At 43.4% G+C, this 27696-nt stretch overlaps 2 protein-coding genes across 6 annotated transcripts in view; one reads left to right on the top strand and one right to left on the bottom strand.

Moving 5' to 3' along the window:
• Positions 1-1902: 1902 nt before the first annotated feature.
• zar1l (zygote arrest 1-like) lies at positions 1903-4008 on the top strand. The gene is made up of 4 exons (XM_050040710.1): positions 1903-2490; positions 3296-3388; positions 3467-3541; positions 3670-4008. Exons 1-4 carry the CDS (start codon positions 1903-1905, stop codon positions 3811-3813), a joined length of 900 nt encoding a protein of 299 aa, XP_049896667.1. The 3' UTR covers positions 3814-4008.
• Positions 4009-6868: 2860 nt separating this feature from the next.
• Positions 6869-27696, bottom strand: part of fryb (furry homolog b (Drosophila)) — a 60687-nt gene continuing 39859 nt past the window's right edge. For 2 of the 5 annotated variants that reach the window (XM_050040284.1, XM_050040287.1), the window contains exons 31-66: positions 27127-27226; positions 26797-26968; positions 26098-26354; positions 25861-26007; positions 24414-24582; positions 24204-24294; positions 24021-24094; positions 22556-22706; positions 20966-21069; positions 19449-19540; positions 19216-19309; positions 18817-19036; positions 18477-18628; positions 18088-18275; positions 17894-17988; positions 17598-17796; positions 17274-17495; positions 16696-16894; positions 16499-16596; positions 16160-16330; positions 15929-16069; positions 15629-15814; positions 15370-15534; positions 14948-15022; positions 14540-14710; positions 13699-13893; positions 13425-13562; positions 11860-12074; positions 10970-11174; positions 10686-10835; positions 10427-10525; positions 10229-10312; positions 9825-9842; positions 9490-9600; positions 7456-7691; positions 6869-7135 (exon numbers count right to left, since the gene is read on the bottom strand). In XM_050040284.1, the coding sequence (XP_049896241.1) occupies positions 6877-7135; positions 7456-7691; positions 9490-9600; positions 9825-9842; positions 10229-10312; positions 10427-10525; positions 10686-10835; positions 10970-11174; positions 11860-12074; positions 13425-13562; positions 13699-13893; positions 14540-14710; positions 14948-15022; positions 15370-15534; positions 15629-15814; positions 15929-16069; positions 16160-16330; positions 16499-16596; positions 16696-16894; positions 17274-17495; positions 17598-17796; positions 17894-17988; positions 18088-18275; positions 18477-18628; positions 18817-19036; positions 19216-19309; positions 19449-19540; positions 20966-21069; positions 22556-22706; positions 24021-24094; positions 24204-24294; positions 24414-24582; positions 25861-26007; positions 26098-26354; positions 26797-26968; positions 27127-27226 (5443 nt within the window). In that variant the 3' untranslated portion in view covers positions 6869-6876. The remainder of the gene's footprint in view (positions 7136-7455; positions 7692-9489; positions 9601-9824; positions 9843-10228; positions 10313-10426; positions 10526-10685; positions 10836-10969; positions 11175-11859; positions 12075-13424; positions 13563-13698; positions 13894-14539; positions 14711-14947; positions 15023-15369; positions 15535-15628; positions 15815-15928; positions 16070-16159; positions 16331-16498; positions 16597-16695; positions 16895-17273; positions 17496-17597; positions 17797-17893; positions 17989-18087; positions 18276-18476; positions 18629-18816; positions 19037-19215; positions 19310-19448; positions 19541-20965; positions 21070-22555; positions 22707-24020; positions 24095-24203; positions 24295-24413; positions 24583-25860; positions 26008-26097; positions 26355-26796; positions 26969-27126; positions 27227-27696) is intronic. The other 3 variants (XM_050040286.1, XM_050040288.1, XM_050040289.1) reach the window with 3 other exon arrangements.

Genomic DNA, 27696 nt, shown 5'->3' with positions numbered 1-27696 from the left:
CTCCAATCTTTATGGTGCAAAATAAGCAGAAAATGCCTTTATTGATGTTTAATCATTCGTGTACTAAAAATAGGAAAATTATAGTGTTTACAAAGGATGCAAAAAACTCACATCCTGCATCACAAAGTGCCTGTACTGCCTTGTGCCCTTTTCTGTCGCTCTAAACTTGAAAACCCAATATTCCGACAGCACATGAATGCACCAAGAGACTGTGCTTCAAATGAGTTTTTTTCTGTGCGAAAAATGATCTCATAAATAAGACTGGGTCACAATAAACATACTGTTCTCATTAGTGTGGCATTCATGTTTCTTCCGAGTAAACTAGCCTACATTTATGATCCATTCAACCGCCTCTAAATAGTGCCATTCATATTCTAAAGGTGCCCCTGCCTGTTAAAGGGTATTTTATCAAGTCAGTGTGTCTCTATTCATGCAGCCCTTTCTCAGATGCTGCTATGGAGCCTTCAGTTTTCCCCCCTTTTCCTTGCCCTGCTAACCTATTCATTCATACCACACTTTCCTATGCATGAACATCTGTTCCTCTTTAACACTGTAGGTGCATTTACTGTGGTTACATGGGGCTAATTGCAGATTTCCTTCATGCTCCTGAGAGATCCACATGCTTTTAAGCCATCACAAAGGTCTTGCCATGCTGGTTTACAGTTTACAGAGCATCGAGCTAAAAGATGTCTCAGAGATCAGCTGCTTGCTTTGTCCTATTATGATGGGTCCCTGGCCAACATGAGCTATAGGGGGAGCTCCAATATAATGTTTCAGATTTGTAGCCCTTAAATATAAAGCACTTTACAGCAGACATAAATGGGAGGTTGAAGGTTTATAGCAGGGGAGTCAAAGTCATTTTAGTTCATGGGTCACATACACCCAATTTGATCTCAGATGAGCTGGAGCAATAAAACCATCACACAATAACCTATAAGAACCATCAGCTCCAATATTTTCCCTTTTTGTGTAAAGAAAATCAAGTACATTCTGCAGACGTTCATTATTTTTCAAAACAGACAAACAGCCTGAGATGACGTCAGAAAAATAAGTGCAATTTCAGCCGTATGTCTCAGATTTTCCACATTCAGTCAGCCTAATTCTCACTGTCATGACATGCATTTATCCATACATTTCCTGATACAGATTCTTTTGAACTGAAGCGGCTGGTTGACAATATTTTGCACAATGTTTAATATCTTTAAACATAGTCACAGTAATGGATTCTCTAATATTCTGCTCAGGGTGGAAAAACCTCTGAAGCAGAATATAACTTGCTCCTGAATCCTGGCACCTCTAGTCATCTAGTGGTCTGGATTGGACCCTTTGGTGGGCCGTATGTTTGAGACCCTGGTTCAAAGGTCAGTTTAAAAGCCCACTCTATTAAAGCTGTTTGAAGTATACAAGCCAACAAATTAGTGGGCATATTGGGTCTGTTTTCAGCCGTGAATTTAATATAATTTCAGGCTTTAAGGAAAAACAAAGCCAACAGACTTTTGAATAATATTTTTCTTGTTTTAAACTCTAAACATCTGCATAAAATACTTTTAATCAAATCCATTTACTTCAAATTACAATCAGCCTATAGGGTATATTATTATTATTATCTAATTATTATTTACCATTAAGATGACACACACATTTCAGAGCCATGTGGCTGAATATGTAATTTTCCTGAGCTTGTTTTGTCTGTGGCTGATTGATTTTTATATGAGAACACAATATTAGATATAGGCATGACATCCTCAAACATATGGTAACTGAACAATCCTAAATATTTCTGTATATGGCAGCTGAATCTAAGCCTGTGCGCCCCTGTTCTCAATCAGCCAATTAGTGCAGCAAGAAGGCGACTGCTTAAATCCCAACAGGAGCAACTTGGACTGGTTTCATGGCTCCAGGATGGAGGGGTTCCTGTCCACGTTTCCACCGTACACTGTCTGCGACAACCCGGTGTGCGCTCCTGCACCTCAGGAGGACATCAGCTGGGTGAAGAGAGAGGGCCGCTTCATGACCCCCCAGGGCCTCAACTACCTGGAGCTCTGCAAGGCCATCCTGTCCCAGGTCACCCCCAGCTTGCCCCCTCCTCTCAAGAAAGCAAACACCAAAGAGTGCGGCGTGCAGGTGAACGCCAAAGTGGATAAAATCGTGCAGTGCTCGCTGGGTCCCAAAACGCTGTTCTGCGTGGACGGTGAACATCCAAAGTCCCCCAAGAGTCCGGAGCTGTTCACACCGGACGGGAAGGCGCAGCACATCACGCCACCGGTGAGCAACCTGCGCTTCCTCAGACCCGTCTCCATCTACTCTCCGGTGTTTGACCGCAGGATCGTGATGAATAAACTCTGCGATGACGGTGGAAGTGAAGGAGAAGGAGAGTCTGCTGAACAAGCCCAGTCTGACAAGGAGGACGAGGCGGATCACAGTGGAGAGGACACAGTAAAGGACTTCAAGACAACTTTCCACAGGTCCTCAAAGGGGTCCAACTTCCAGGTGGGTCTCTCTGTCAGGAAGGAGCCTCTTAAGAGACACAGGAACATCATCATGACATAAAGCCCCATATGAAGTCCCTCTGTCCCCCATCTCTGTGTGTGTTGTGCACAATATTCTACACTGTGTGGTGGTTTGATTTAAGACATTAATTTACACTGGTAGCATGGAGCCACAAAAAATCAGGGTCTTAAAAATTAGATTTGGCACAAGGACCTTCTTCAGGACATGCAGGGCTTCATGATCAAGTGAAGACCCTCTGAAGGGCTGTGTGTGACTGCCCTCCTTGGTGCCCCCATGTTTAAACAAACCACAGCAAAGTGCCCCTGTAGTAGATAAGTGCCCTTCCTGTAGAGAAAATGTGATGAAGCATGCCCTTCCAATGGCGATGCAGTGCCCTTAGCATTCCCTTAAATAAGAAAACATGATGAAGTTCCCTCTCAGGTGGCCTTAAAGTTGAGAAAACATCATGCAGTGCCATAGGATGCCCTACATGCCAGAAAGCTTTCTGCATGCTGGTGCCCTTTTCATTCTTCCTCCTCTACCACTGAAATAAGCCAGAATTTGCCACTACTTATCACGTCGGGTCATTCTGTGCTTTAGTGGTGCATATTTCCAAACAGATTGTCAGTTTGATTAGCACAGAGTAATAGCACCTTTTAAACAAGGTGATAAGTGCTTTAAATACAACATAAAAGGCATTAAGACAAGATATAAAAGAAACAGAAGTACGCTAGATAGACCTACTAACTACATAATGTGTTTCTGTGCACAAATTATCTCTTAACGTTTCAATATTTGTGTTTAGTTCCTGGAGCAGAGGTATGGCTTTTTCCACTGCAAAAAGTGTAACATCCGGTGGGAGAGTGCTTATGTGTGGTGCATCTCTGGAACCAGTAAGGTAAGAAGTTTGTTGTTTAGTGTGGTTAAGCAAAATCTGCATTCATAATAATATTTCGGAGTATCATTTTTTAATCAGGTGTACTACAAGCAGCTCTGCCGGAAGTGTCAGGTGGGGTTTAATCCCTACAGAGTGGAGTCCATCCTCTGCAAGGTACTGAATCGTCTTGTTTTTTCAGTTTCTTAAAGCTGCAGAATCCTTAAACTGGGGTCAGAAACCTCCTGGCTGTTCTCTCGTTTCCTCTATTCACGTAACCGTCTCTTCCCCTCTCTCTCTCTCAGGGCTGCTCTCAGACCTTCTGCAGCTGTGAGAAGAAGCAGAGGCACATCAACATGAAGAGGCCTCACCGCCAGGACCTGTGTTGTCGCTGCAAGGGCATGAGGCTGTCCTGTGATGCCACCTACAGCTTCAAATACATTGTCTGAGCTGTCCTGCAGTTTCGTACATGTCTCAAATGGATGTTGCCTCCAGTAACGGACATTAAGAGAGATTCATATATTCTCCTTCCAGCGAGTAGATGAATCTCTGCTTTGGTTGTTTATTTGAAGCAGCTTCTCAGAAAGGCTCTTTTGTTTCCCTCCATTAATCCTGGAGCTTAACTTAAACATGAAACTATTTTCGTAAGAAGAAATGGAGTCTGTGAAATAAACACTGCATGTCAAAACTGGAGAAATTCTTGCAGATTCTAATACTGAATCTTTATAACTTGGCACACCGCTTAAACTCACTTTGGTTGTGACTCAAGCTGCTCGAATGCATGCAACTTTCAGCATAATATTCTAACAGAACGAATGCTAAGTAGTCTTTTAAAGTTAAATTAAGTAAAATGTTTAAGTCATGCTTTAAATGTGATGTGAGGGTTTTCAGTGAAATGCACAAGATATTATTTTGATATGTCTTTTACTTTGACACCGACTGGTACAGAGCATCAACTCAAAACAACTTCACAAAGGCTGTAAAATTATTTACAAGGTGGAAAAAAACAACTACAGTCTTCATCTAAAAAGCTTTAAAAATGTGCAATTTCTTGTTTGGCATGCATGCACACACACGTTCTCCCACACACAGGAAAGAAAAAAAAAAACCATACCCGCATGAGCTTAAAGCTCCCTTTTGTACCTCATACAAACATATCTTTCAGATAAAATATGATTTTTGATAATAAATATTTCAAACACTCCGTACAGTACACAGAAGATGCATGCATGGCAGTTTGATTTGAGAGAACAAACATCAATATAAAACCTAAGTCAAATGAGTGTTGATTTATAGCTGATCAGATATAAATAGGAAAGGGATATTTGTACAGCAAATAGAGGGCGAAACGAGGGAGTCACAAAAAGGGCCGACGACAGGAAGTGTTCAGTAGTAGCACAGGTTTTGTTTTGAACGTCCACAATGAGTGCTGAATGTCAGCATTTCCCTTAACGTGTAAGGTAACTACAAACCACACACAAACATATGCTACAATGGTTGTGTGCCCCTAACTATTAACAGTATACAGACAAAGACAAAATATTTGAGTGTGTACATGCACCGTCCTCTTGGCATGTGAACACATAAGGTCAACGTGTTACAGTGTAGGACAGTGAGAAATATACAGTGCGTACACTCACTAATGATGCTACAACTCGCCACGGAGGAGTGCACGGCTAATGGCATGATTAGTCTACCTATGTTTACAACAGTAGTCAGGAGACAAGCTGGTTCACTGATACAGAATATAAACAGAGCGAGGGCAGCATGAGGAATTACGCTTGAATATTCTGCATCCGCTCTTTGTCAGTCTTTCAGTCAGTCTGGAGAGGTCAGACTTTTAGGGAGCAAAAAGGGACACTAGTACAGTAGAGAGCATTCAACTGGGTCATGCATTGCACAATTTCCTCCAAAGGAGATCTAAAAACAGTAGACACAACAGGAGAGAAAGTTAATCCAGCGTTTGGCTTTTCCTTCTCAGCGAAAGTGACAGCCTTTTCTCTCACAGTAACAAACAGTAACATCACCTCCTTTCTGTCACATCTTTTTAAAAACTAATACCAAAACTCCGTTTAGTGCAATAGCGAAAACTACCAGTGATGTTACGTAGTGTCACAGGTAGTTTCCTCACTGTCTCTGGTGATACTACCAGCAGACTACGTCCTTCTTGAAGGAGGCAGCAACAGTCAGTCAAGTTCAATCAGGTCTTGAGTTCCTCTGGGAAGCGAGTTAAAAATCCAAGCTAAGAGCCTTCACAGGTCCTCGGGTGCAGAATAGATTTAGTGCTGAACGATGACCATCAAGCAGGACTTAAACTAAGAGCACATCAATTTTACAACAAGTGGCCGTAAAGCGAAGTTAGCACTCAGATAGAATCACATCAGGTCATCTTTATCAGCAGGCAGCAGTCTGTAGTATCTGATGGGTTCAGCAATGCTTCCCATTATGTGTGGGACATGATTCAGTGTTCTTTAAGTTTAACATCTGCAAGTATCTCTGGTATGTGTCATCTCCTTTTCAGAAGCAAAGATCTGAGCGTTGCTCAGGAATAGTTGGTTTCAGGCATAGTAGGTTCATAGTAGCTCTTTAGGTCCTCTGGCACAGTAAGTTAAAGTCTCAGGTCTGGACGTCTGATGGTTCAGCATTCAGGAGCCCCCCTACTTTCAGTAGGGGCAGGGCGGCGTGCCCCACCTTCCCCAGGTAGCGAGATAAGGGCGCAGCAGCTCCACCGAGGGAGCAACAACAACCCCATGCTGCAGCCTCTCCTGGGCCGGTGGGACAGGGAGGGGGGGGCGGGGGAGGGAGGAGGGATGAAGATGGAGCAGGGCCACGGGTTAACACTGTGTCATGGCCTGGGTGTGCAACTGGGGATGGGTTTGAGTGTTTGTATGGGGAGCGGGGGAAATGGGGGAGATGTGATCCCCGAGGGGGGGTGGTAGATGCGTGTGAGTGTGTGAGCAAGGTGGGTTCTGAGGCCACAGTTGGGAGCATGTTAGATGTACGAGATGGTATCAGGTTTTTGCTGCTGTGCACGTGTAGCAGTGGTGAACTGTGTGATGAATGACCTCTGAAAGGATAATAAATGTTAGTGTTCTCATCGAGGTCACTCCTCCTTGGCTCTTGTGTGTGCGGCAGTGTAAAATCTGGTTGGCCTGGTGTGCTTGAGCAGCTGTGTGATGAGAACAGGTCTGGGGGTTTGGGAAAATCAAATAAAGAGATATCAGAGTCTACAATGGATGTGGATGAGGAGAGCAGAGAAGGGTCTGGGTCTAAATATGGTTCTGGTTCTGGTGCTGGGCAGGGCGGTAGACAGGTAGCTGTCTGGAGCTGTACAGCCGGGGCAGCAGAAACACAGGAGGAGGCAGGGGCCAGGTGTGTGGGTGCTGGGCCTCCTCTGTAAGAGCAGGCTGAGATGAGAGCGGATGTGGAGATGGCTTTGGAAGGGTCAATGGCTGCAGTGACGGGGGAGTTAAGGGTGGGGAGGGAGGGGGTGGGGGGCTCCTGAGCTCCTGTCAGAGGCTGGTCCCGGAGGCGCTGGAGTCGGGGAGGTAGGTTGTGACGACCCGGTAACCCTGGGCGCGGCGGATCATGTCGCGGATCTCCCCGTTGAGCTCCAGCAGCTTGGAGCAGATCAGGGTGAGGTCCTGGCGGGAGCCAACCAGGGCAATGGTGCCCGTCTGGCCCAGCGTCTGGTGGCGAAAGTAGACATTGAGCAGCGTTTGGACCTCGCTCTCTGAGGTGCCACCGAACACACCATTGGGCCACTGCCTCCTGAAAATAGGATAAAAGGAAGGTGTGATAGGTCAGTTATGATGGATGGATATGGAGACAGCGCTACGTGTGCATGTGAAGAAAATACTGAGCAAAAAGAGGTGGTGATGTTTATGTTTATGAATGAAAGGCCTTTATACACTGGGGTGTTTTTTTTTCACTTTTACTGTATTTCTAACTGATGTTTCAGACTCTGTCCCACTCAAAGTAATTGGATATAAACATATCCATATTTAAGAATATCAATTATAAGGAAAAACAAGTGGAAGTCATCTGGCAATCATCATCTAGCGTAGGAGTTTGACAGATTTGTCACTCACCTGCACTCCTGGATGTAGCGCACAGCTTTGGTGAACTCGTGGTTCTTAAGGCACTCCAGTATGGCCTGCACAGCTGCCTCCGAGGTGGGGAAGCTGGGCACGACCATGGCTGCCACCTGGGTGGCATGTGCGTGAGTGTGGGCCAAGTGTTTGTGTTCCAGGTCGCTGGCCACAGCCGCCTCTGCTGCCTGCAGGCTGGTCCTCAGATCAGTGAGCTCTCGAGACATGTTCAGAAGCTACGCAGTAGGAGGGAAACAGATGGTGGTTGAGTGTATGTGTGTGTGTGTGTGTGTGTGTGTGTGAGCTTCTAAGTCATCACAGAAAGAATGTTTATATCATTTCATTCAGTACTTAAGATTCACTTTAGGAGCCAGCAGCGTCAAAAAGGATTTTCTTCATATCTATAGCCTTAAAAAACATTTAGTAAAAATTAGATTTGTCTAAAAATGTAATATGTTCAATTTTATAAAGACATTTTGGAAGTACAAACTTCTCACAGTGTAGCCAAGTGGAACTGATGTTGGGGTCAGTTGGTATGGTCGGACCTGTAATAATTAATTTCACTGACAGTGACTGGGCAATAAGGGACACCTGCTGGCGAGCCACTGGTTTTATTTTAGGCTTTGTCTCCTCTGTGAATGGCTGGCACGCAGTCTGTAGCATGTTGAACATGTCGCTAATGACAGTAAATTTAGTTTAGCTGTATGTGGGTCCATGCTGGTGTGGCAGTAGGAGTTACTGGGGCCGTGGATGCCTCTACTTTGTTGTGTATGACACTTTTGTGGCATCATTGCCAGCTATTAAGGAAATCAAAGAAATAAATTGAAGGAGAGCCTAGAGTCTAGAAGGTGTCTTGCTTTGCTTAATGTAGCTGTGGGTGCCACTGGACAGCCTTTACAAGGTATATGCATGTTTACATTTGAGCGGACACATTAAGTATCTTATATTCTGCACAGCTTCTGTTGCATGTCTGTATGTGTTGAAGAGCTCCTTGAGCATTTGTGAATCAGGGTAGTTGAGGAAATCTGACAAGGGATCTGCTGTATGGCTTGTGTGCTTTCATCATATTTTCTTTTTGATGTTAACTGCTCTCTTTAGTGCCCACCCCATGTTGCTATAGGCTGGCATCCTGTCTAAAATATTAAATGGATTGTTCAGATTTTTTCAAGTGGGATTGTATGAGGTACTTATCCATAGTCACTGTATTATCTACAGTAGATGTCAGTGGGCATGCCCCTAGTTATATACTGCTGTGGACAGGGGCAGCAGCAAAACATATTTTAACCATCTAAAAAAGGCCCACCTAATAAGTCAATATCAGTTAAAGTGTATGCTATATTTAGAATATTTTCACCTCTTTAATTGGCTGTCAGACAGCCCTTTTAAAAGGGGAACCAAAGTCGTTGTATTGCATTCTTCATAGGTAGACTACTTTGACAGAAACAGTAATTTTCCAACACAAAACGCGAGAGCTGCTGGTCTACCGTTGCCTCAATTGGTTAGATTGTTTGTGTTATTGTGTGACTTTGCTAAATCTGAACTAACCCTTTAAAACACCAGCGTCACACAATAACACAAACAAACTAACTAATCGAGGCAGCGGTTGAACAGCAACTCCCGTGTTCCAAGAGGTAAAATGAGGAGTCTGGCTTTGAGAGGAGCACTGATAACAGCTTCCGTTTGAAGACAGCTTAGATAATGGCTTCAGTTTCCCATTGGAAAGGGCTGTCTGACTGCTGGTAAAGCCTGAAAATATTCTAAATATAGCATACGCTTAAACTGAGAATGGTGGGTAAAATAAGTTTCGCTGCTGCCCCAATTCACAGCAGTACACTGCTTAGCTTCCGTGCCAGTACTCCTGTCTGCTTCTCTGAACTGGGGACGTGCTGACCTGCCATCTACTGCAGGTAATACTATGACTATGGTTCAGATCTTCATACAACCCCACTTAAAATTTAACTGAACTATCTCTTTAAGCAGCTGAACAGTGTAGAGACTGTAAATGATGTCTTTATGAGCTATGACTCGACTCACCTCAGGCACAGAGCTGATGGCATGAACTTGACCAATGAGCGAGCAGTAGGACTGGAACAGTAGGAGAAGCTGAAAATGCAGCTTGTAAAGCCTCTGACAAAGCTCCAGTTGCTACAAGACACCAGAGAAGAAACAGTCAGATTCCTCAGTAGCAGTGAACACACAGATACAACAACACAGTTATATTCTCAAAAGCACATACCCCATACTGTTCATACACACATGCAGAGGAATACAAACACGCAACAACATGACTAGCTGATTGTCTTGTGCAGAGTAAATCAAGCAGTGTATTTAAGTGGCAGTGAAGTGAAGAAACTTGTAAGAGAACTTACTGCAAGAGACTCCATTTGCTAGACAGCGAGAGAGCATGTTAGGGCGTCAGAGTGAGGCAAGAGGAAGACAGAGCGTCAATCAAACACATGCACAGCACAGTATAAACCATGACTATTCACAGTCAAGCTACCAAGAATTAGTCAACAGTGTATAACACCCAGCAGCTTTAAGTTTCATTTAGTGTTTGGTGGTGGCTACAGCGAAAAAAGTCAGGAGGAGACACTAGATAACACACAGCACACATGCAAAGAGAGCAGATATTCCAGTGTGACAGAATCACAAAGGAGAGAAGAGAAACTACAAAGCACAGATGCGGAAGTTAACTACATGTTGAGCATTTTTGTTTGTCTGTGAAGTCTAAACTAAAGTTGCAGCGAATAAGTTGTAAACAAGTTGCCTGTACCTTCTCCTCTGAGTCTCCAGGCTGGCAGGTAACTACACTGTCACCGGGGCACCTGGGAAATGTGTCCTTACAGTTCCTCAGCCACTGAAGGAAAAACGTAAGGTGACAACAGCAGGGGAAGAGGGTTGTTAGTTACACATTTACATGAAAAAACCCCCAAAACAGAACATTTATTATAACATGTGGAGGTGAAGTTACCGATACGGCGGCGTCCTCTCTGGTGTTGTAGGTGTCCAGGTACTCCTGTAGCTCCAGCGCACTGAATTTCATCTTTTCAAGGAGACCATAGGACATGATCTGGATAGACCAACAAGAAGAAAGAAGGAGGTGAAGGATGCGTTCAGTGCATTAGACTTGTTGGTTAATTCAGCACCACTGTTTGCAGTCTGTCATGGGCTGATCCAACCAACATGCTGTGATTAACGATAAGTCAATCATGTTTGGCAGCATTACTCACCGTGTCTGCATCAATGTAGATTGTGGGACAATCAGAGCATGTGGTTAGCATCTGTGAGGACCTGAGGAACTTTGATCCGATGCCCCTTAAGCCCTCGCCGAGGTAAGTGGCGACATCAGTCGTCAGGATGCAGAATTTACCCTGAATGTTCTGGGAAAGAAGGAAAGTTTGAGTAATTGTTGTATTTTTGTACATACATGCATGTAAATCCCCACAGGATATGATGTTTCCTGATTATATTAATGACTTAGGAATGACTTCAACTAATCCTTCCTGTGATTTACCTTAAAGAGAGACGAGAACACTTGAAAGGTATGGACGGCGCAGGACCCATCTGAGTCGGTCACCAGCTGGTTGATGTGACATCGCCATGCCTCCTCAGCGTCGTCACACACTGCGGGTTGGAAGGCTGCCAAGATGGCGGAGAAAAATGGAGAAGGGGGAGGAGGAAAACCAAGGTCTTCCAAGTCATCTACATCATCACGCAAGCTGTCGCCATGGGAAGGGGAAAGAAATGGGGGTACAAAGAAAAAAAGGTTTTGATACCTTCCCCCCAAAAAGGTTTTACATGAAAATCAAGTGCCCTGCTAGCCTAAGACACAAGTTACAGGGGGCACCTCAAGGGCCAGGATTAATAGAATTCATCTATTAGGAATCATTTAATATTAGAGAAAGGGTGTGGAAAATCAGGACAAAGAATGCAAAACAAACAAAGACAAACAATGGTCACACACTGAATCTAACAAGCAGAGATGTGACATATAAAGCACATGGTGGCTGAGAAACACTGCTAATATGCATGCAACCTTAAATTACCCATGTATGTAGAAGTGTTTCTTTTTAGTAGTTCATTAACTTACACAAGGTTTAAAGTCTATTTTCATGAAGCATTGTCATCATTCTAACTGCAGGTTTGCATATATGAGAATGCAAATGGAAATTGGGTGTCTTAGGAAACTATTTACAGCACACTTCCTTGTGAATGACAGCTTAATATAAATGCCCTGATTTGTCCCAGTGCTGTGTGCACAAACATTCTGGTTGTGACAGATAAAAATAAGCGCTTAAGACTGCTGCTTAACCAAGGTTTAGTCCCAGTGTCAGTCAATCTGCCAGTTGATAAAAAGTTCCAGCGAAACAATATTCCATATTGTTTCCTGTCTGTCACATTCACCTGGGCAGACAGTTGGGGTCTAGAAAGTCCAGCGGTGGTTGGCAGTAGTCTGCGTTGAGGCCGTGGTCCAGATTGGGTGGGTGATCCAGAGGTTGCCCCGGCAACTCCAGGGTGAAGCTCTCGCCGCAGTCTGAGCCTTGTGGGACTTCGTTGGCGCTCAGCGATAGTTCGTCATCCTGGGCTTGAGTGTCCTCGTCCTCCACACACACCCTCCCCTGAGGAGACAAAGATATTACATTTTCCCAAAGATAATAAATGCTTGTGTATTTGGACCAAAACATCACAGTACGGGGTCATGGTTTGGTGCACGCAGAATACATGTAATGTGGAACCAAAGCAAGAATTCCACCCAGAAACTTGTAGTCGCACGCTGTTAGCAACATGTTCTGAGGTTAGCACAAGTGGATTGGTGTATAAGTCAGTCATACTAATGCGAGCACAAATAAAAATGCCAGAACTGGAAGACCCACCTGCCGGTACCCGGTCGGCTACAACAGCAATGGACAAAGAGTTGCTCCACCGTTGTAGGGTCTATGAATGAAAAGTGGCAACCTCCAGGGCTCAAAATGAGGCCAACATTTAAGTGCCAAAAACTGCAGTTCTTTGAACGGCCACTCGAGGCTGGTTTTAGAAGCAAGTCAATCTCCATAGAACCCCATGTTAAATGCCCAACTTTACAGCAGAAATAAACATGTTTACAGCCTGGTACGAAGAAAAGTTTTGATCTCTATAGCTAATTTCCCTGTTCATGACAACTGTATGGGCCATTCATTTTTATATAGTTCACCTGTTTACATTTTATTAAGGCTTAAAGTTACGCATCTTTAACAGGCTGTCTGCCGATAGTGTCCTCAGCTTCTCATTCAGATCCAGCCCTCACTCCTCCACAGCGCCAGCCTCTCACCTAAATTTGTTCACTTGTGGCTTCAAAAAACAAAGATGGCAACGTCCGAACTCAAGGCTTCAAAACAGGATTTCACAAAGCAGTGGGTAACGTCACAGTAGCTTCGTGCGTTATTTTTACTAACTAGTGTCTACAATGGAAACACATCCAACATGCTCATCCCCATTTGACAGCATCACTCAGATGTGCCTGGTCGATAAATGTTTGGGTGCTTTGAAGATTTAAATATAGCCAAGGTGGAACTAAGTGAAACACTTCTCCTAATGCACAAGTTTTATATTTCATTATTCTTTTTTTATTTTAATTTTATAGCACAAGAGATGCTTTCCACTTTTATAGCCTGTTGTGAACTACTGCATTTTAGGAAAGTATTTGTTCAGCGTTTGAAAAGTGTAATACAGAAATGTTCCTTATTTCAATAATGAAAGCGGTTGAACAAAGTTGCCAGTGGGCAAAATGTTACCTCAGTCCCCAACAAGAGGATTTTGTCTTTGACACTCGCACAACTCTCTGTTCAAAATAAATAAGAAACTGTATCCTTGTGCATTTGTTTTCTTTTTCTCTGCTGTACCCAAACCATGACTTTTCTGCACCATTACTCATACTTAATAACTCTACAAAACAGGAGTATATATGGGTGTGAATGTGTTTTATTCCTCACATGTAGGCCACTGTGATCATCATGGAGCACTCCCTGGCTCGGTGTGATGGCATTGAGAGACTGTGGGTCGGCAGACGTGTCATAAGAAGTAGATAGAGAATCAGTGTGATTGGTTTCCTCCGATGGAGAAGGGTTAGTCTGGAACAGGAAGGCAAACCAGGGACATCTATAATTTGGATTGACTTATTCCATCAAATTAGGTCATTGCAATATTAGAAAAAGTTTTTCAGGCTTCAGTGGACGTTAGTGTTGCATTGTTCCAAAAGTTACGCACAAGTTGAGAGTGAGAGAGGCTCTGGCTAGTTGAAGACTCCTCTTCCTCTGAGGACTCGTCTGAGTCGTGGGGGTCCTCGTGACCTAAGCTGGGGGTGCTGCCCGAGTGCTGGCTCTCCTCCAACAGGTCACCCAGCTCAGTGCTGTCCAGAGAGCGTCGACGGACGCCCCAGTTAAAGTTATCGACAGTCTCACCCTGGATAAAACACACGCACGTACACATTGGAAGACAAAAGCAGAGGCGATGGTAGCAGTGAATTTCACTGCTGTGAAAACATTGTGAAGAAAACATGAATAATTGCTTCTAAGAGCGTCTGAGACAAGCACAAGATGCAAAATGTTATTCATGGCATGAAAATATGCTGGAAAGGCTGTTTGCATTCAATATGATAATCTTTTCCCCCATAAAGACACACAGTATCATTTATCTCCATTATGATAAATAGCAATAAGGTCAGAAATGTAGTCCTGCAACCAAGCTGTGAGAGAAAAATGAAGCACAATCATCCCTTTTTTTTCAGTGAGAGGAAACAAAGGAGCCAGCAACACCACAGCGCTGATGAAAGCTAATGTAAGTGCTCAGTGTGGAAGACCTTACCTGGAGCTCCTAGGCAGCGAGGGGAAGAGAGAGAGACACAGAGTTAGACAGAGAGAGAGACACGGAGGAGGGACACAGAAATACATTTCAAATATATTGCTGCTAAAGACAGACAGGCAGATAAAATGAAACACGCATTAAAGGGAAAAGGGAAGGAAAGGGACAGATACTCTACAGTTAAAATCAAGCCACATAATAACTTTAAATGGCCATGGGTAACATACAGTGAAATATAAACTCTCACCTCTCCATCCTCCAGCTCCACATCCAGGAAGTCAAAGTCTCGGAAAACTCTGAACTGCTGCTCGCTGGCTGTGTCGTCAAGCGTGTCCTCTCTGGTTCCACCCTCCTCTGATGACACGCCACTTTCCCGCACCTCCATCATGTCCAGGTCGCCACATGATGAGAAGATCACCTGATGAGAAGGAACGAGAAAAGTACAGTATTTACACTTGTCACATTACGCTGGTGAAGTTTACATAAAAATGACAACTTCCTCATGAATGATAGAGACATTAATCTCCTTGAATAACTAGGAAAATTGACAGACCTTGCTAAGGTTAATACTTAAGAGAGAAGGGATTTTTGTAGACTGTGAACAAGCAGACAGTACAGGTAGAGTATTATAAAAATGAGATGGGAGGTAGCTTACAGATGGGTTCTTGGTGAGTCCAACTTCTTGTCCGCAAAGAGACAAAACGTTTACCAGCTTCTCTCTGGTTCTTTTCTGCAAGTAGAAGAGAGACAGGAATAAATAATAGAGTATTAATCAAAGAGGGAACAGACATAAACTCTCCTCTTCCTCGATGTGTTCATTTGTAACGGCTTCAGATGTTAAAATAACCAATAAATCAGTTGAGCCCAGTGCAGATTTTCATATATACAAAGTCCAGCATGGCTTTTGCTTGTGCTAAAAAACAAACGGCTAGAGGAATGTGACTTTGAGGTCAAAACAAAGAAGGATGGGTGTGAATCAGCGTGTCATTGACTTACAGTTAGAGCTATATAAAGATATAAACTGTACATAAACTGTGAGAGATCTTAACAACATTTAATGAAAGGGTTTAACTCTACCTGTGAGGACTGTGGTCGCCTCCAGCTGACGGGCACCAGGATGGTGTTGGAGTTGGATCCAGACGAGGTGGAGGAAGTACTGCGGGTTACAGCCATGGCTCTGGCCTTCCCCTCTCTGCCCCCTGAGCCCTGAAGCTCGTCGAACCGACGCCCAATCACTGGCGTCTGTAAAGAAAACAGTTTGAATCTCACATACATTTATGATATGTCTTTTTCTGTACTATAAGTGTAAGTGGGACAGAATGTGTTGCTTCCTCACCTCGGAGATGTCAAAGGTGAAGTCCAGTGTTTTTCCAGGCAGAGCTTTGGATGAACCGTCCCACACCCTGCTGACCTCCAGGTTGGAAAGGTCACCCTGCGAGTGGCCATACACCGGATGAACTAGGCTGGCGGAGCGCGATACCACCAGCTTCAAGATGTTTAAAGCATCCTTCCAGTGTATCGTCTGTGGAATAACAAACACAGTATGAAAGAGACAGCAGTGCGTATTTTGTATCACACAGTAACTCACACAGAAGAAGTGGGATATGCTTCAGCTTATGCACTTTAGGAAAGTTACCTGGACAAACTTCTCAATGGTCTTTGTGACATCAGCGTTGAACTGTTTGACTTGTACAGCAGTCAGGTCCATGTGGCTGAGCAGACAGTAGATGATCTGGAGCAGAGACTGCTGCATACTGGGAAGGCCCTTATCCAGCAGCTGAGAGGTGGAGAGAGACATTCAGTGAGTGACACGGCATACAACCGCTAAAACATTCAACATATGCAATCCATATTAATCAGCACTTACCTCTGCCATATAGGTCACCATGTTGAGTGTGATGTCAGAGAAAGCTTCATGGAGGTAGCGGCAAACCACACTGACCCAGGAGAAAGGGTCTCGTGTGTAGGAGCGTGTCTTATAGAGAGTCATCACATGGGCCAGATGGGACAGTTTTGTGTTCTTCTCCACCAAACACACCTGAGAGAGGGAAAGAGAGAGCTTGTTTTTCTTTTTCTGTGCATGTTTATTCCTCATGTCATTTTATTTTTGCTTTAACACCCTATAAAGCCTAACCTAAGGTGATCTGAAGTAAATCAAAGGAAACTGAAGTGAACAACAAGGCTCAAGTGAAGAATTGGACCGTACCTGTGCGATCCTCTCAGCACTCTCCTTACAAAACTGAGTTGGATGGCCAAAGTGCTGCACCAGGTGAGGCAGCAGACAGAGCACATTCAGAGGGAAACCTGCACAGAGAGAAGAGGTTGAAAGAAAACTATAGACTTGTTTGTTTCGACCTAATAAAATAACACAGGATGAAAGTTACCACGATCCCCAGTTCCTACCTATAGACTGTGAGCTGTCAACAACAGGCACGCGGGAGACTGGTGTGAGCTGGCAGAAGAGCTGTAAGGTCAGGTCAGATGTGGCCTGGGAGGTAAAACCCTTCAACAAAAGCTGCTGAATCCCAGAGAACCCGCTCCACCTCAGCTGAGCCTGCAGCTTCTCGAGGCGTTCGCGGTTCTCCGCTCTGTCTAACGGCACCTGGGAAATAAGAGTTTGGTTCAACTAAAACAGGAAGTTGACTGTTTTATTTAGTTTCGTCCTGAAATGCATTCTGACAACCTGAGGCATTTGTATTTTTTATAGCCAGTTGATCATATGTCTGCACGTTGCTGATAGCTAAGAATCCCTTCATTTTTCATAGGACAGGAAGCTTTTATTCCAAAATATAATAAGCAATACATTTTTTTGCCCTACTATCAAGAGTGTGAGGCTCTTTGGATGATTCAGTTGGTAGAAAGGAGCAGAACAGCCTTGAGACATTGCTTGAACTCATCTGCTTCTCGTCTTATCTTTGTCCTGACTTTTTCGACAATTGCGTAACTACGCTGCTGAGATCAGCAAGTTTCATCTTATCTACCTTTGACAGCAACTTGTGAACGAGGCGAAGTGACATCTGATATTCAAACTCAAAGTCTGACTCCATGAGCGACACGGCCACCCAGAAGACTGTGGCCAGTATTGTTGACGGATGGGAAACATGGGCAGGATCCGATAGAACACTGGGATCAATACGATTGGTTGATGATGTGCAGGACCCAGAGGTTCTTCCCGATCGGGCGAGGCCGTGACTGTTGCAGGCCTGTCGATTGAAAAATGTAACACAACACTGAATTAGTGAGATGCACGAGAAGTTTCCCCCTGCATTAAAGTGCCACACTGAACAAGAATCTTCCTCTCTTGCCTGTATGCGATCCAGAGTTGCACTGCGAGGAGGATCATTCGCATGGTGGCCGCACTCGCCAAACTTCTTAGGGACTGAGTAGGAGCGCTGGTGGCGCTGTGAGGACAGACCAGCAAATCCCGGGCCAGGGAAGTTCAGCTGACCTGTGCTCTTTCTGTTCATCAGTTTGTCACTAGTCACAAAGTCTGGTGAGGACGTCCTGTGAATCAAAATTAATACACTTATAAATGGTGTCCTTGTATTAAATTACAAGGAGTTTTAGCAACACAAAGGCTAGCTTAATTTTGATGTTCTACCTGGTTAGAGCCGCCATAAGGTCACTGTTTTTCAGGCACTCTGCTAGATTCACCACCACTGACTCCAGCGTCAACAGCACCTCCATCACGTAGCCCTGAAACACAACATGCATTCCCATTAGCAGAGTATAGAGGTTGTTAAGTGCTGTAATAATTCATTAATATACTGCCACTAACCCGACAATTTCTCTCACCTGCACCTCGTCTCCGTGTTCTCCCACCACCTCAACGAGGCGGGAGACCAGGTCAGAGACAGCGTGGTTGTTGATCGGCTGTTTGAGCGCTCTAAAGATCTGGAAAGAGCGCCCGGCGTAGTGACGTGAGGAGCTGCACAGAGCCGTCTGTAAGGCCACGTCGCTCAGCTGTTGCTCCAGGTGGAAGTCTGTATAAACAGATGGGAACAAAGACACATAAAGATATACACAAGAGAAAAGGGTTTTTACTTTTCACAAAATAATATAATTGTTGAGACTTTATTGAGCATGCTGTGCCAATGTTGTGGACAGATTTTCAGAAATGCTACACATGAATTATGATCGTAAAAAGGTCAGTCAAAGTCAATTGGCCTTGAGCAGTTCCTCACCTGACTTTGACTCCTTGAAGACAGAGACAACGTGGCGTAGGAAGTTTGTCAGCTGCTCCGTGCTCTTGGAGTTGGGGTTCTTTGGTGTGATGTCCTCGTGCACCCACAGCGGTCCAAACGCTCTGAGCAACGACAACACAGTACTCCAGGCACTGTATACCCACCACCAGTAGCACCATATACATGTTACACAAGCACTTAAAACATGTGCGCAGTCACACAGTGCGCACTACAGTGAGATTTTCACACACACATGCATGCACTTCACAAGCACACCTGCTCGAACATTTGTACCCCAAACTTCTAGGACTGCATGAAACGTCTCTAGGGGTGTGCGTACCTGGTGGAGAGGAACTCGATGAGTTTGTTTGTCTTCTCGTCGGTTTCATTGGGCGTATCCTCAAGGTCCTCCAGGTCATCAGGTGTCACGAGGGGCAAATTTCCAACACTGCCTGCAGTGCTGCCACCACCCAGACTGGCAGAGGAGGAGTTGGATGTGGAGCTGAGGCCAGAATCAGCCACTGGAGATGCCTGCCACTCTCGCAGGAAGTCAGGTGCATCTAAGGGAATATGATAAACAGAATTAAATGTACTATTAATATATTGCCAAACAGGGTTATCATATTGTTTTGTACTGTGATGTTTCAGTACATGTTTTTATGGGTTCACTAGTGAAAACTGATTGAATAATCATTTTTATACAATGGTAAATGTCACATGATTAAGACGTTATGCTTACGTGACTGCTGGTACTCTGTGTGATAGCTGGACTTAATGGTGAGGGTCTTGTTGTCACTGATCTCTCTCGTCAGCATCAGAACTGAGGCTATTACCTGAAGACACAGAAAGGAGGATTCGTCAGTGGCTACTGAAATTCATTTTTGGCTGAATAACTTTCCATTGCCACTATATGCAATGTTAATTCAGACTAAATTGGCATACTAATAACAAGTATTAGGATCCCACACTGACCTGGAAGTTGTTGTTGCAGGAGAGGGCAATGAGGAGGTGGAGAAGGAGACGTTTGCTGTGTTCATAGACCTCTGGTCTGTAGTGGTCCAGACCTGGCCAATAAAATACACAGTCAATACGATTAGACAGGATTAAGATCACTAAACTGAACACAGGTACACATACATACAAAGAACAAGAGCATGCAATGATCTTTATCTGCACATCCATGTGCTGCAAATAAACATTTAACTATTACGAATTAATTATTTTTAAGAGCAAAATATATCAAAAGAATTGAAATACTGACAGATCATGTTGCTGTGTCAAGAAATGTTGGTGTACAGTATCTCAAATGTCCACTTGGTTAAGAGCTTATTGTGCTTCATTGGTTACTATGACAACTCCAAACCAGGAAGCTTGTATCTTCCATTCCTCATGTACAGTATGCATATTACTGTAAATAAAACATTTCTCCCAATACACTGCCAGTAAAAATACATGTATATGAAACAATACAACATGGATTCTTAGGTTGGAGATAAACTTGCTTTTAACTACATTTGTGTGAGCATGATGGCTGCCTCACATATCCTATGTCCATTTGGAGGTTGGTTGTGCACATCCTCAGAAATTAATTCTACATGTATGCAAGATGTAGTTTGCACATAAATGGCCATGGTCACGACATGCTTGATTTAGAGGCCTACATAGCATCTACGATGATGCCTCTGTCACTTTTTCTGCTGTGATCTAAGGATTAACATTATAGTTATCTCACCCAGTGTCGCCATGTTTATTGTTTACATCATACAAATCTGTTCTGTGCAGTCTACGTACATGGGCAAGTATGTGAACATTACATTCAAGTCGCAGCAAGTTGTCTACATGAACGCATGGCTAAAAAGCAAGTAATTCTCAGGCCTTGGACAACTTCATGCACACAATAGCACAGATTGGATGATAATGGACAACTTGAAGGGTTAGTATGCTGAATATGCAGAGCACAGAATAACATATTTGTGCACAGCTGACAGGGCAGGTATGTGTCTAGATGTTAGATAATACAGTCTTGGTGAGAAAAGCAGGCCCTGGGGAATGTGTCTGTGCCTTCAGTGACTCAAGAGAACGGTCTGACCTGAAATGCACGTCTGTGGGAGATGGAGATAAAACCTCACGCTGTCACGTTGTGAGCTTATCAGGCGTCACAGTAAATACCTACACACCTCACGACTTATTTTTGTGTCTCTGTGTTAACACCCTTCTTGGCAGGGCGGTGCATGAGGATTTTTTTGATCTTACCTTTTTATATTAAGTTCCATTAATTCAACCTCATGTTCATGTTGGGAAATAAGAGTAAGACCGGAACATAAAACACTCTAAAACACATCTTGTCAAAAATTTACATGAAGGATTGTGTATTTTACGCATGATATTTACTGTTTCTTTTGTTTAAATAACACTTAAGGCTAGACTTGTCCCAAGAAGACGATAGACCGTATCTGAGTTATGTGTGTGTCTGTGCTGTGTACACCTACCCAAGAAGAGGGCATGTAGTAGCAGGGGCAGGTGCAAAGCCCAGTCTTCTCTCACGCTGTGGTCCACCACCATTTCAGTCATGAAGATCACTGCAATGTTACACCTGAAAATCAACACACACACACAAATCTAGTCAGTGCGCAAAATAAGAACAATACTCTCTTCTTCTATGGACTTTGGGGCGGCATACTGAGGAATGTGACCACCCTTCCGTGCTTCAGTTCAAGCCCACGTGACGTGAAGTAGTCCATATGGAGCAATTATTCCAAAGATTTAGCTCTGACAACATCTCTGTTCTGTCATTCAGAATGAAGGGACAATAAGGATTATGACTTTCAATCAAGTCAGGGCTGCTACTAATCTCCAAACTCAACGGCTATCGGTCTGATGATGATTTAGCCTCTGCACCAATATGTCAGGAGCTCCGGTGTAGCCAGCAGATAACCAGAGAATGGATATCTGGGCCAAGGCTTTCTGCTCTGTCTGCAGATCACTGTTCACAGTCCGATTAGCAGCTTGAGGTGTAGATGTTTTAGGTCCAGACGACATTACGGCTAATCTTTATAAACAATTATCTACATAAAATGACAGATATCAAATCAATCTATCAAAAAGTTAAATTGTTGTCAGATGAAAACTAATGGGTTCTGAGATTTCGGCTAATGTGTTCCACCTCTTTCGCTTTCCATACAGACTGTTCACCTGCATGCAGCCAAAGCCCACTCAAATGTGACTGGGACTACAAATGAAAAACAAAACTTCCATTATCCAAATCTTTTCCTCTTGCCGACAGATTCTGCAAACATATGAAGATATATGTTGTTTTATCATTGTTTTGGTCCATAAAATCTTAAAAAATGTTTGTCTGAGACAAACTTCACCTTTTTCTTTTTAGCAATATTCTAAAACCAAAGCTCAAGACAACTCAATTCAAGAGAAAACCTGTATTTTTATTAGTTTCATCACTTAAACTTACTTTGGTCGTAAAGAGGATGTGTATTACTAAGTTAAGGCAAGTATCTCCATTGCATTTTTCATGGCAGATGTATCTGTAACTCAGTGCACATCATCATTTAAATCTTATTCTAGAAACCCGTTTTGTGTATACATACTGCTGGAACTGTGATTCTTCTGTTAGTACTGAATGATAATTAAGACAACAAAGTACAGATACAGAAACTGTATTTACCTGCATAAAAAGACCCATTATTGTGATAAAAGCAGTCCACTCTCCTTTAATGAATTGTAAATACATGCAGCATAAATAACCTGAATCTCATTTTCATCTCATCTTCATAATGACTTTTAAGGTGTTGAGAGAGACGGAGAAGATGAATAAGCAAATCCTTTCTCATATTAATTCTCCACATAGCAGAGGCGGAGCAAGTTGGCTGGGTTTCACTCTGTGCTGGAGTTTATCAGGCCATCTGTGAGGAGGTGTAACCAGTCTGTGCGAGAAAATACTGCTGACTCTGCTGATGCGCCACTGATTGTAACATCGCTGTTCCACCCCTGTGTGTGAATACTGTATTTGTTTAAGAGTGGGTTGTCTGTACAGTGTGTGTGTGCCCATGTTTGTTAGTGCGTACCTATGCAGTGGTCCTCTGGGTGTGATGGTTTCTGGGAGGTAGTCAACCAGAGGAGCCCAGCAGCCTCCGTTAACAGGCATGGGTAACGGCTGAGGGTGGTTGGTCTCCAGAACACCCAGTAGCCAACCGGCATATGGCGGGAGAGGGTCAGCTACAAACACAATCCCAAAGTGTAGTTAATAAAAACATACTGGTAACATATATCTCATACACAAAAGGCGCCAAACTTTAATGATATCTACACACAATACATTGTCCGCACACCCTCAAGCACAGAAAGGTTCATCTCATTAGAATATCAAAGCAGAGACAAACAACTAACATGAAAGGTCACAGACAAACAAAGCAGCTCAGTCAAAATGTGTGGAATTCCAAACACAAGCTCAGTCACAGTCAAGGTATTTCAACAACAAAGTGGTTCCTCAGCACGTTTGCAGTTGCTGTACTGTAACTTCCCATTATATTAATACAATAGTGTATTTTATCATCTTAGGACAAGTCTAAACATACTCCACTTTGAAAAGTAAGTGTGGTTGAATGACAGTCTTTTTTGTATGTACCTGTATTATGATGGTTAATATTTAGCTTCAAGAAGAAGTTCGTCTGTATGATAAATATGAAAGTACATCTGGCTAACCCATCTCACCGCACAATTTAACTTGATATATCTCCTTTGTTGAACCAAATGAACCACAGTGTAAAGATGAAAATTTGGCACTTTGCTCGGAAACCATCTGAGACTCCAGGAAGTAGCTGGTCCCAGCTGGTCCTAGCCTGACACATCACCTAACCAACATAATCTCATTTTTGACAAGAAGGTGAATATTTATAGGAAAGCTGAACTTTTTTTTTACATACCAAAGAAGATATTCTGTTTTTAACAACATCAAACAGTCTCTTATTGACATGTTTTAGTGTAAAGTCAAACACTGGCTTGGTAAAAATGTCCCCTGCTCAGACATCAAAGGTCCAGCTGTTCCACTTGTACTTGGCTGGTTACAGCTCTGCTTAGTCACATGAAGACTTCAGCAGCAGACTCACGCCTGGAAGCCTCCCAACATAGACGCTTGCTAAACATAGACTGGGTACCATCAGTGTGATTACGTCTGTGTATCTGTGTCAAAGGGGACAGTGGTGGGCTATGGCTTGTGACAAAATAACATGTTTGATATACAACTGCAACATAAATGACAGATATTAAAGGCAGTGAATGACACACAGGTTTCAGCGTAGTCACACTAGAAAAGCTCTTGTTTCGGGTATGGCTTCATGGAAGGATTAGTGACAATTAGCATGAAAGTCTTAGGTGTGAATTATGTAATGGCAGGTGACGGAAGAATCCTTGTCCCGGAGCACTTCCAAGTAACAGACAGCTTTGAGTCCCCATGGGCTGTGTTTAAGAGTACACAGTGTACAAGTAAAGCAAGTCTGTATATTAATTCTCATGACAAGAAAAACAACTCACTCTTTTCATCCTCGTAGGAGCCTCCGGAGCTATTGCTGTAGCGAGACTCCAGTCTGTTGTGAGCCCTGGCCATGCTGAGACGAACACATGACATTATAAGTTAAATTCAGATTTTGTGTACAGTCTTATTTTGTGACTAAAAAGTTTGAAAGTCTTATGCTAATATTGCGTATTAATACTGACCGCTCTTCACTCTCTCTGACCAGCTTGTTCTCATCTGTGTCCACCAGGTTCTCCTGACCAGCCACCACAGTGTTACTGCTGGAGGTGGTGCCTGCGCATAATACAGAGACAATCTATTAAAATACAGTCTAGTCAACCAACTGTCATATTAAAAGTCATCAAGGTCAAAGTCAATGTTGAGATGAAACCACAAGGAAGGTCTCCTCTCACCCGTCTGTGACGTGGAGGCTTTGTTGCTGGCAGCAAAGCGGTAGAAGGGAGGGTTGTCACAGTGCAGGACCACAGGGTTGACCGGGTCAGTCTGCTGCAGCTCAAACAGGAGCTCCTCCATCGTCTGGATGGTGTTGTTGCGACACAGGTAGATCACCACCTTCTTGATCTGAAACAGATACGAGTATACAGTGTGAATTGGTTTACCTCACGTAACCCTGCCATCAGAAATGAAAACATGCACTGAGGTTAAAGCTTTCCATACCGCCACTAAACCATGGCGTAAACAAAGTCAAGTCTGTGAACACTGAGGTTATCTTTTCCTTTTGTTGTTCCTTGTTGTTTATAGGCATTGTTGCTTTGGTAACTGTTAGTAGCAGTTGTTTATCGATGTTTGTTTTATTGTAGTCTCTCTGCTTGTGTAAGAGGGTTGTATGATGTGTTTTATTCTTCAAAAGCATAGCCAGGGATGAAGTCTGCAAATTAGCTACAGCTACAAGACCTTTATACATTGTATTGACTGCATTTTATTTAAAGTAACTGCCTACAGATATCGTCCTAGTCAAACAAACAAATAAACAAATAAATAAATAAAAATATAGCATATTTGTTTCGATATTCATTATATAATCATAAAATCTAACACACAACCCAGTATCTTTGTGACAGTCATTTACATTTCACTACATTTTACATTATTTTACCAATAAATCTCTTTGAAAATGGGAAGTTTTAAGATATAATGTTACTTTTTTGCATTAAAATGTCTATTAACAACTAGACCAATGTTACATTGTTATATTTTAATGAGCTGTGTCCTTACATTATCCCAAATGTTGTCAACAATGTTCAAAACTCTGAGAAATACGTTATTTTAATCAAGGACATGGACTGTGTCGTTTGGTTGCCATCACCTGTCAGGAGCATTATATCCCCGATGCGCATGTGTCAGGGTTGTGGTTGTCTGCCAGAAGCTCGATCATAAATTTACTGAGAGACTTTTAAAACTTTTTATGCAGTTTTGGGACACATCTTTACAAAACATGTATTAGACATTGGTCTTTTTTAACTTTATGTTTTAAAGGCGCTGTATGTAAGAATGTGGCCAAAACGGTTACTGCACTCAAATTCAAAATACTGCCGCGAGTCGTGTCCGCCCCCTGTTTTTACCGATTTTAATGACCTAGTCCGTTTGTTTGCAAGAGTAAAAGACCTCTGCAGATAACTGGGCTCCCAGTAAAAACCTCATTTGGGCTACGGGAATCATAACCAGGAGAAACTGAGTGCAAAGACAGCATTGCTCAGTTTTTTGTTAAAGTTTTGATTGAGATAAATATTGTACATATTATACGTTTATCAGGGGCCACTCTGATTCAAGTCCACTGGGGCTTTCCATTTTCAAGAATCTAACTTCAGCGCAGCGTCAGTGTGTGCAGACAACACTTACATAAGGCAACAGTGTGGTATCGCTGCTGACTCCACACAGGCTGATAAGGAACTGCAGGGTGATCCGTAAGTTGTTGCTCCACCTCTCGTTGGACACCAGAGCGTTCCAGGCATTCTCAATCTCTGGGCCAGGAACCTCGTCTCCATACTGATTATGTAAGGAAACAAAATGCCGTTGACATGCAGGAGAAAAAAAGGAAGAGTAATTTCACCGACAAGCACAAACATGGCTTCCTACCTTAGCAGTCATAAACATGAGGTTATTGAGCACCAGTGAGGTCGCCTGGAGGGAGCCCCAGCCGTTGCCTCTCAGACTGGGGGACAGACCCATGGGCTGCCCCTGACCGCGAGGTTCTTCCTCTGGTGTGCAGGGGCTTGAGGCGGGGGGTAGGAGCCCCGTGTCCACAAGCTCAATGTTACTGAGCCAGGGTAGCAGGTAGGATAGCATGATCTGTCTGCCGTTTGGGTGGGTGGTTGGGAAACGCTGGCTCACCTCTGCACAGGCAAAAAACAAGGAGGAATTAAAGTCAGAAGTGCCTCAAGGAAGCTGAACATTCCCTAAATGTGTTCACTAACAGGAGAAAAACATTTTTTACAACTCTCTCAGCGAGAATACAAGCCTCTTGGGAGTTTTGAATGTGAGGGTTCAAACAGATTGTGCTGTTTTCATCCTGCCTGCTTCAGTATTTAATGGGTACTCTAAGCATTCAGCACATCAGATTGTAAAGTCACAGTAAAACAGCATTTCGAAAGCACCCCTGTTGACTTGATCAATATAGTGTTGAAACAGGGAGGGGAGGAGAGTCTTTGGTTTTTGTTTACAACTGTTCTCCACAAAAGAAACATAATAGGATTCTAGTCTTGGTCTTGTTTAGTCTCTGTAAGGAAGTATTCCAGCATCTTGTACCTGTCTACACACTCATCCTGAAAAATGTACCTGAGAAAAGAGGCAGTGTGAGCTCTGGGTACATGCTGGCCAGCTGGATGGAGAGCTGAGACAGGTTGACGCTGTAAAGAGGAGGCAGGGGGCCGTGTGTTCCATACAAAATATTACCAGGCTTCTGCTCCACCATCCGCTTCGAGTACGCACACAGCTTAGACTCCAGCACCTGCAGACAAATTATTATCACATCTTTTAGTCAAAATGCAGCTTGATGTTTGGGCTTTATGTTTGTGTTCTCTTTTCACACCTCTTTGTGTGCACTTCATACATATTTAACACTGGGACTGTGTTTGTCTCCTCTGTGTGCTGTATGTGTGTATGCACCTGCATCAGCTGCATGGAGATCTCATATATTTCCCTGCTGGTGTCTGAGGCCTTGAACAACACCAGATTGAGCAAGGTCACAAGGTCACATGGGTAATTCCTGGTGAAGTAAAGAGGAATGGTAAATCATTATTTCAATTTTAATTCTAAAATACAAAGTATGGATGTGGATGGAAGCTTTTTACATTTTTTACACTGGATGCTTTTGCAGGGCCTGTTAACAAAACAGTAGTAAATGGCCTTTGTTTATCTTCATATTCTTTTGTTAATATGTTATTTTAAAGGGGCAAAAAGCGAAATCGTTTCACCGCTAGGTTCACTGTTGTGCACTGCCTGTAGACCAAAACAAAGTGTGTCATGAGCCACACCTCCCTCTACCTCTGCTCTTCATCCTACCTCTGCTCTAATGCTCCGCTAGCCGCTCCCAGCTAGCTCCTGTTTGTTATTCAGGTTAAAGTGAGAAGAAGCAGCGGGTCTGTCGGGCAGCTGAGTGAAGTGGAGCCTGAGGAGGAAGCACCGGTTAGCCCCGGTTTCACTACAGGCAGATTCACTCGCTACAGGGGCGAGGAA

The sequence above is a fragment of the Epinephelus moara genome, chromosome 3, assembly GCF_006386435.1.
Source record: "Epinephelus moara isolate mb chromosome 3, YSFRI_EMoa_1.0, whole genome shotgun sequence".
NCBI lineage: Eukaryota > Metazoa > Chordata > Actinopteri > Perciformes > Serranidae > Epinephelus > Epinephelus moara.
The sequence above is the reverse complement of the archived record's forward strand: the minus strand, read 5'-3'. Positions and strand labels throughout refer to the sequence as shown.

Coding starts and splice junctions, on each gene's coding strand:
- zar1l (XM_050040710.1), top strand. CDS start 1,903: ATGGAGGGGTTCCTGTCCACGTTTCCACCGTACACTGTCTGCGACAAC. Junction 2,491..3,295: donor CAAAGGGGTCCAACTTCCAG/GTGGGTCTCTCT, acceptor ATTTGTGTTTAG/TTCCTGGAGCAGAGGTATGG. Junction 3,389..3,466: donor GCATCTCTGGAACCAGTAAG/GTAAGAAGTTTG, acceptor TTTTTTAATCAG/GTGTACTACAAGCAGCTCTG.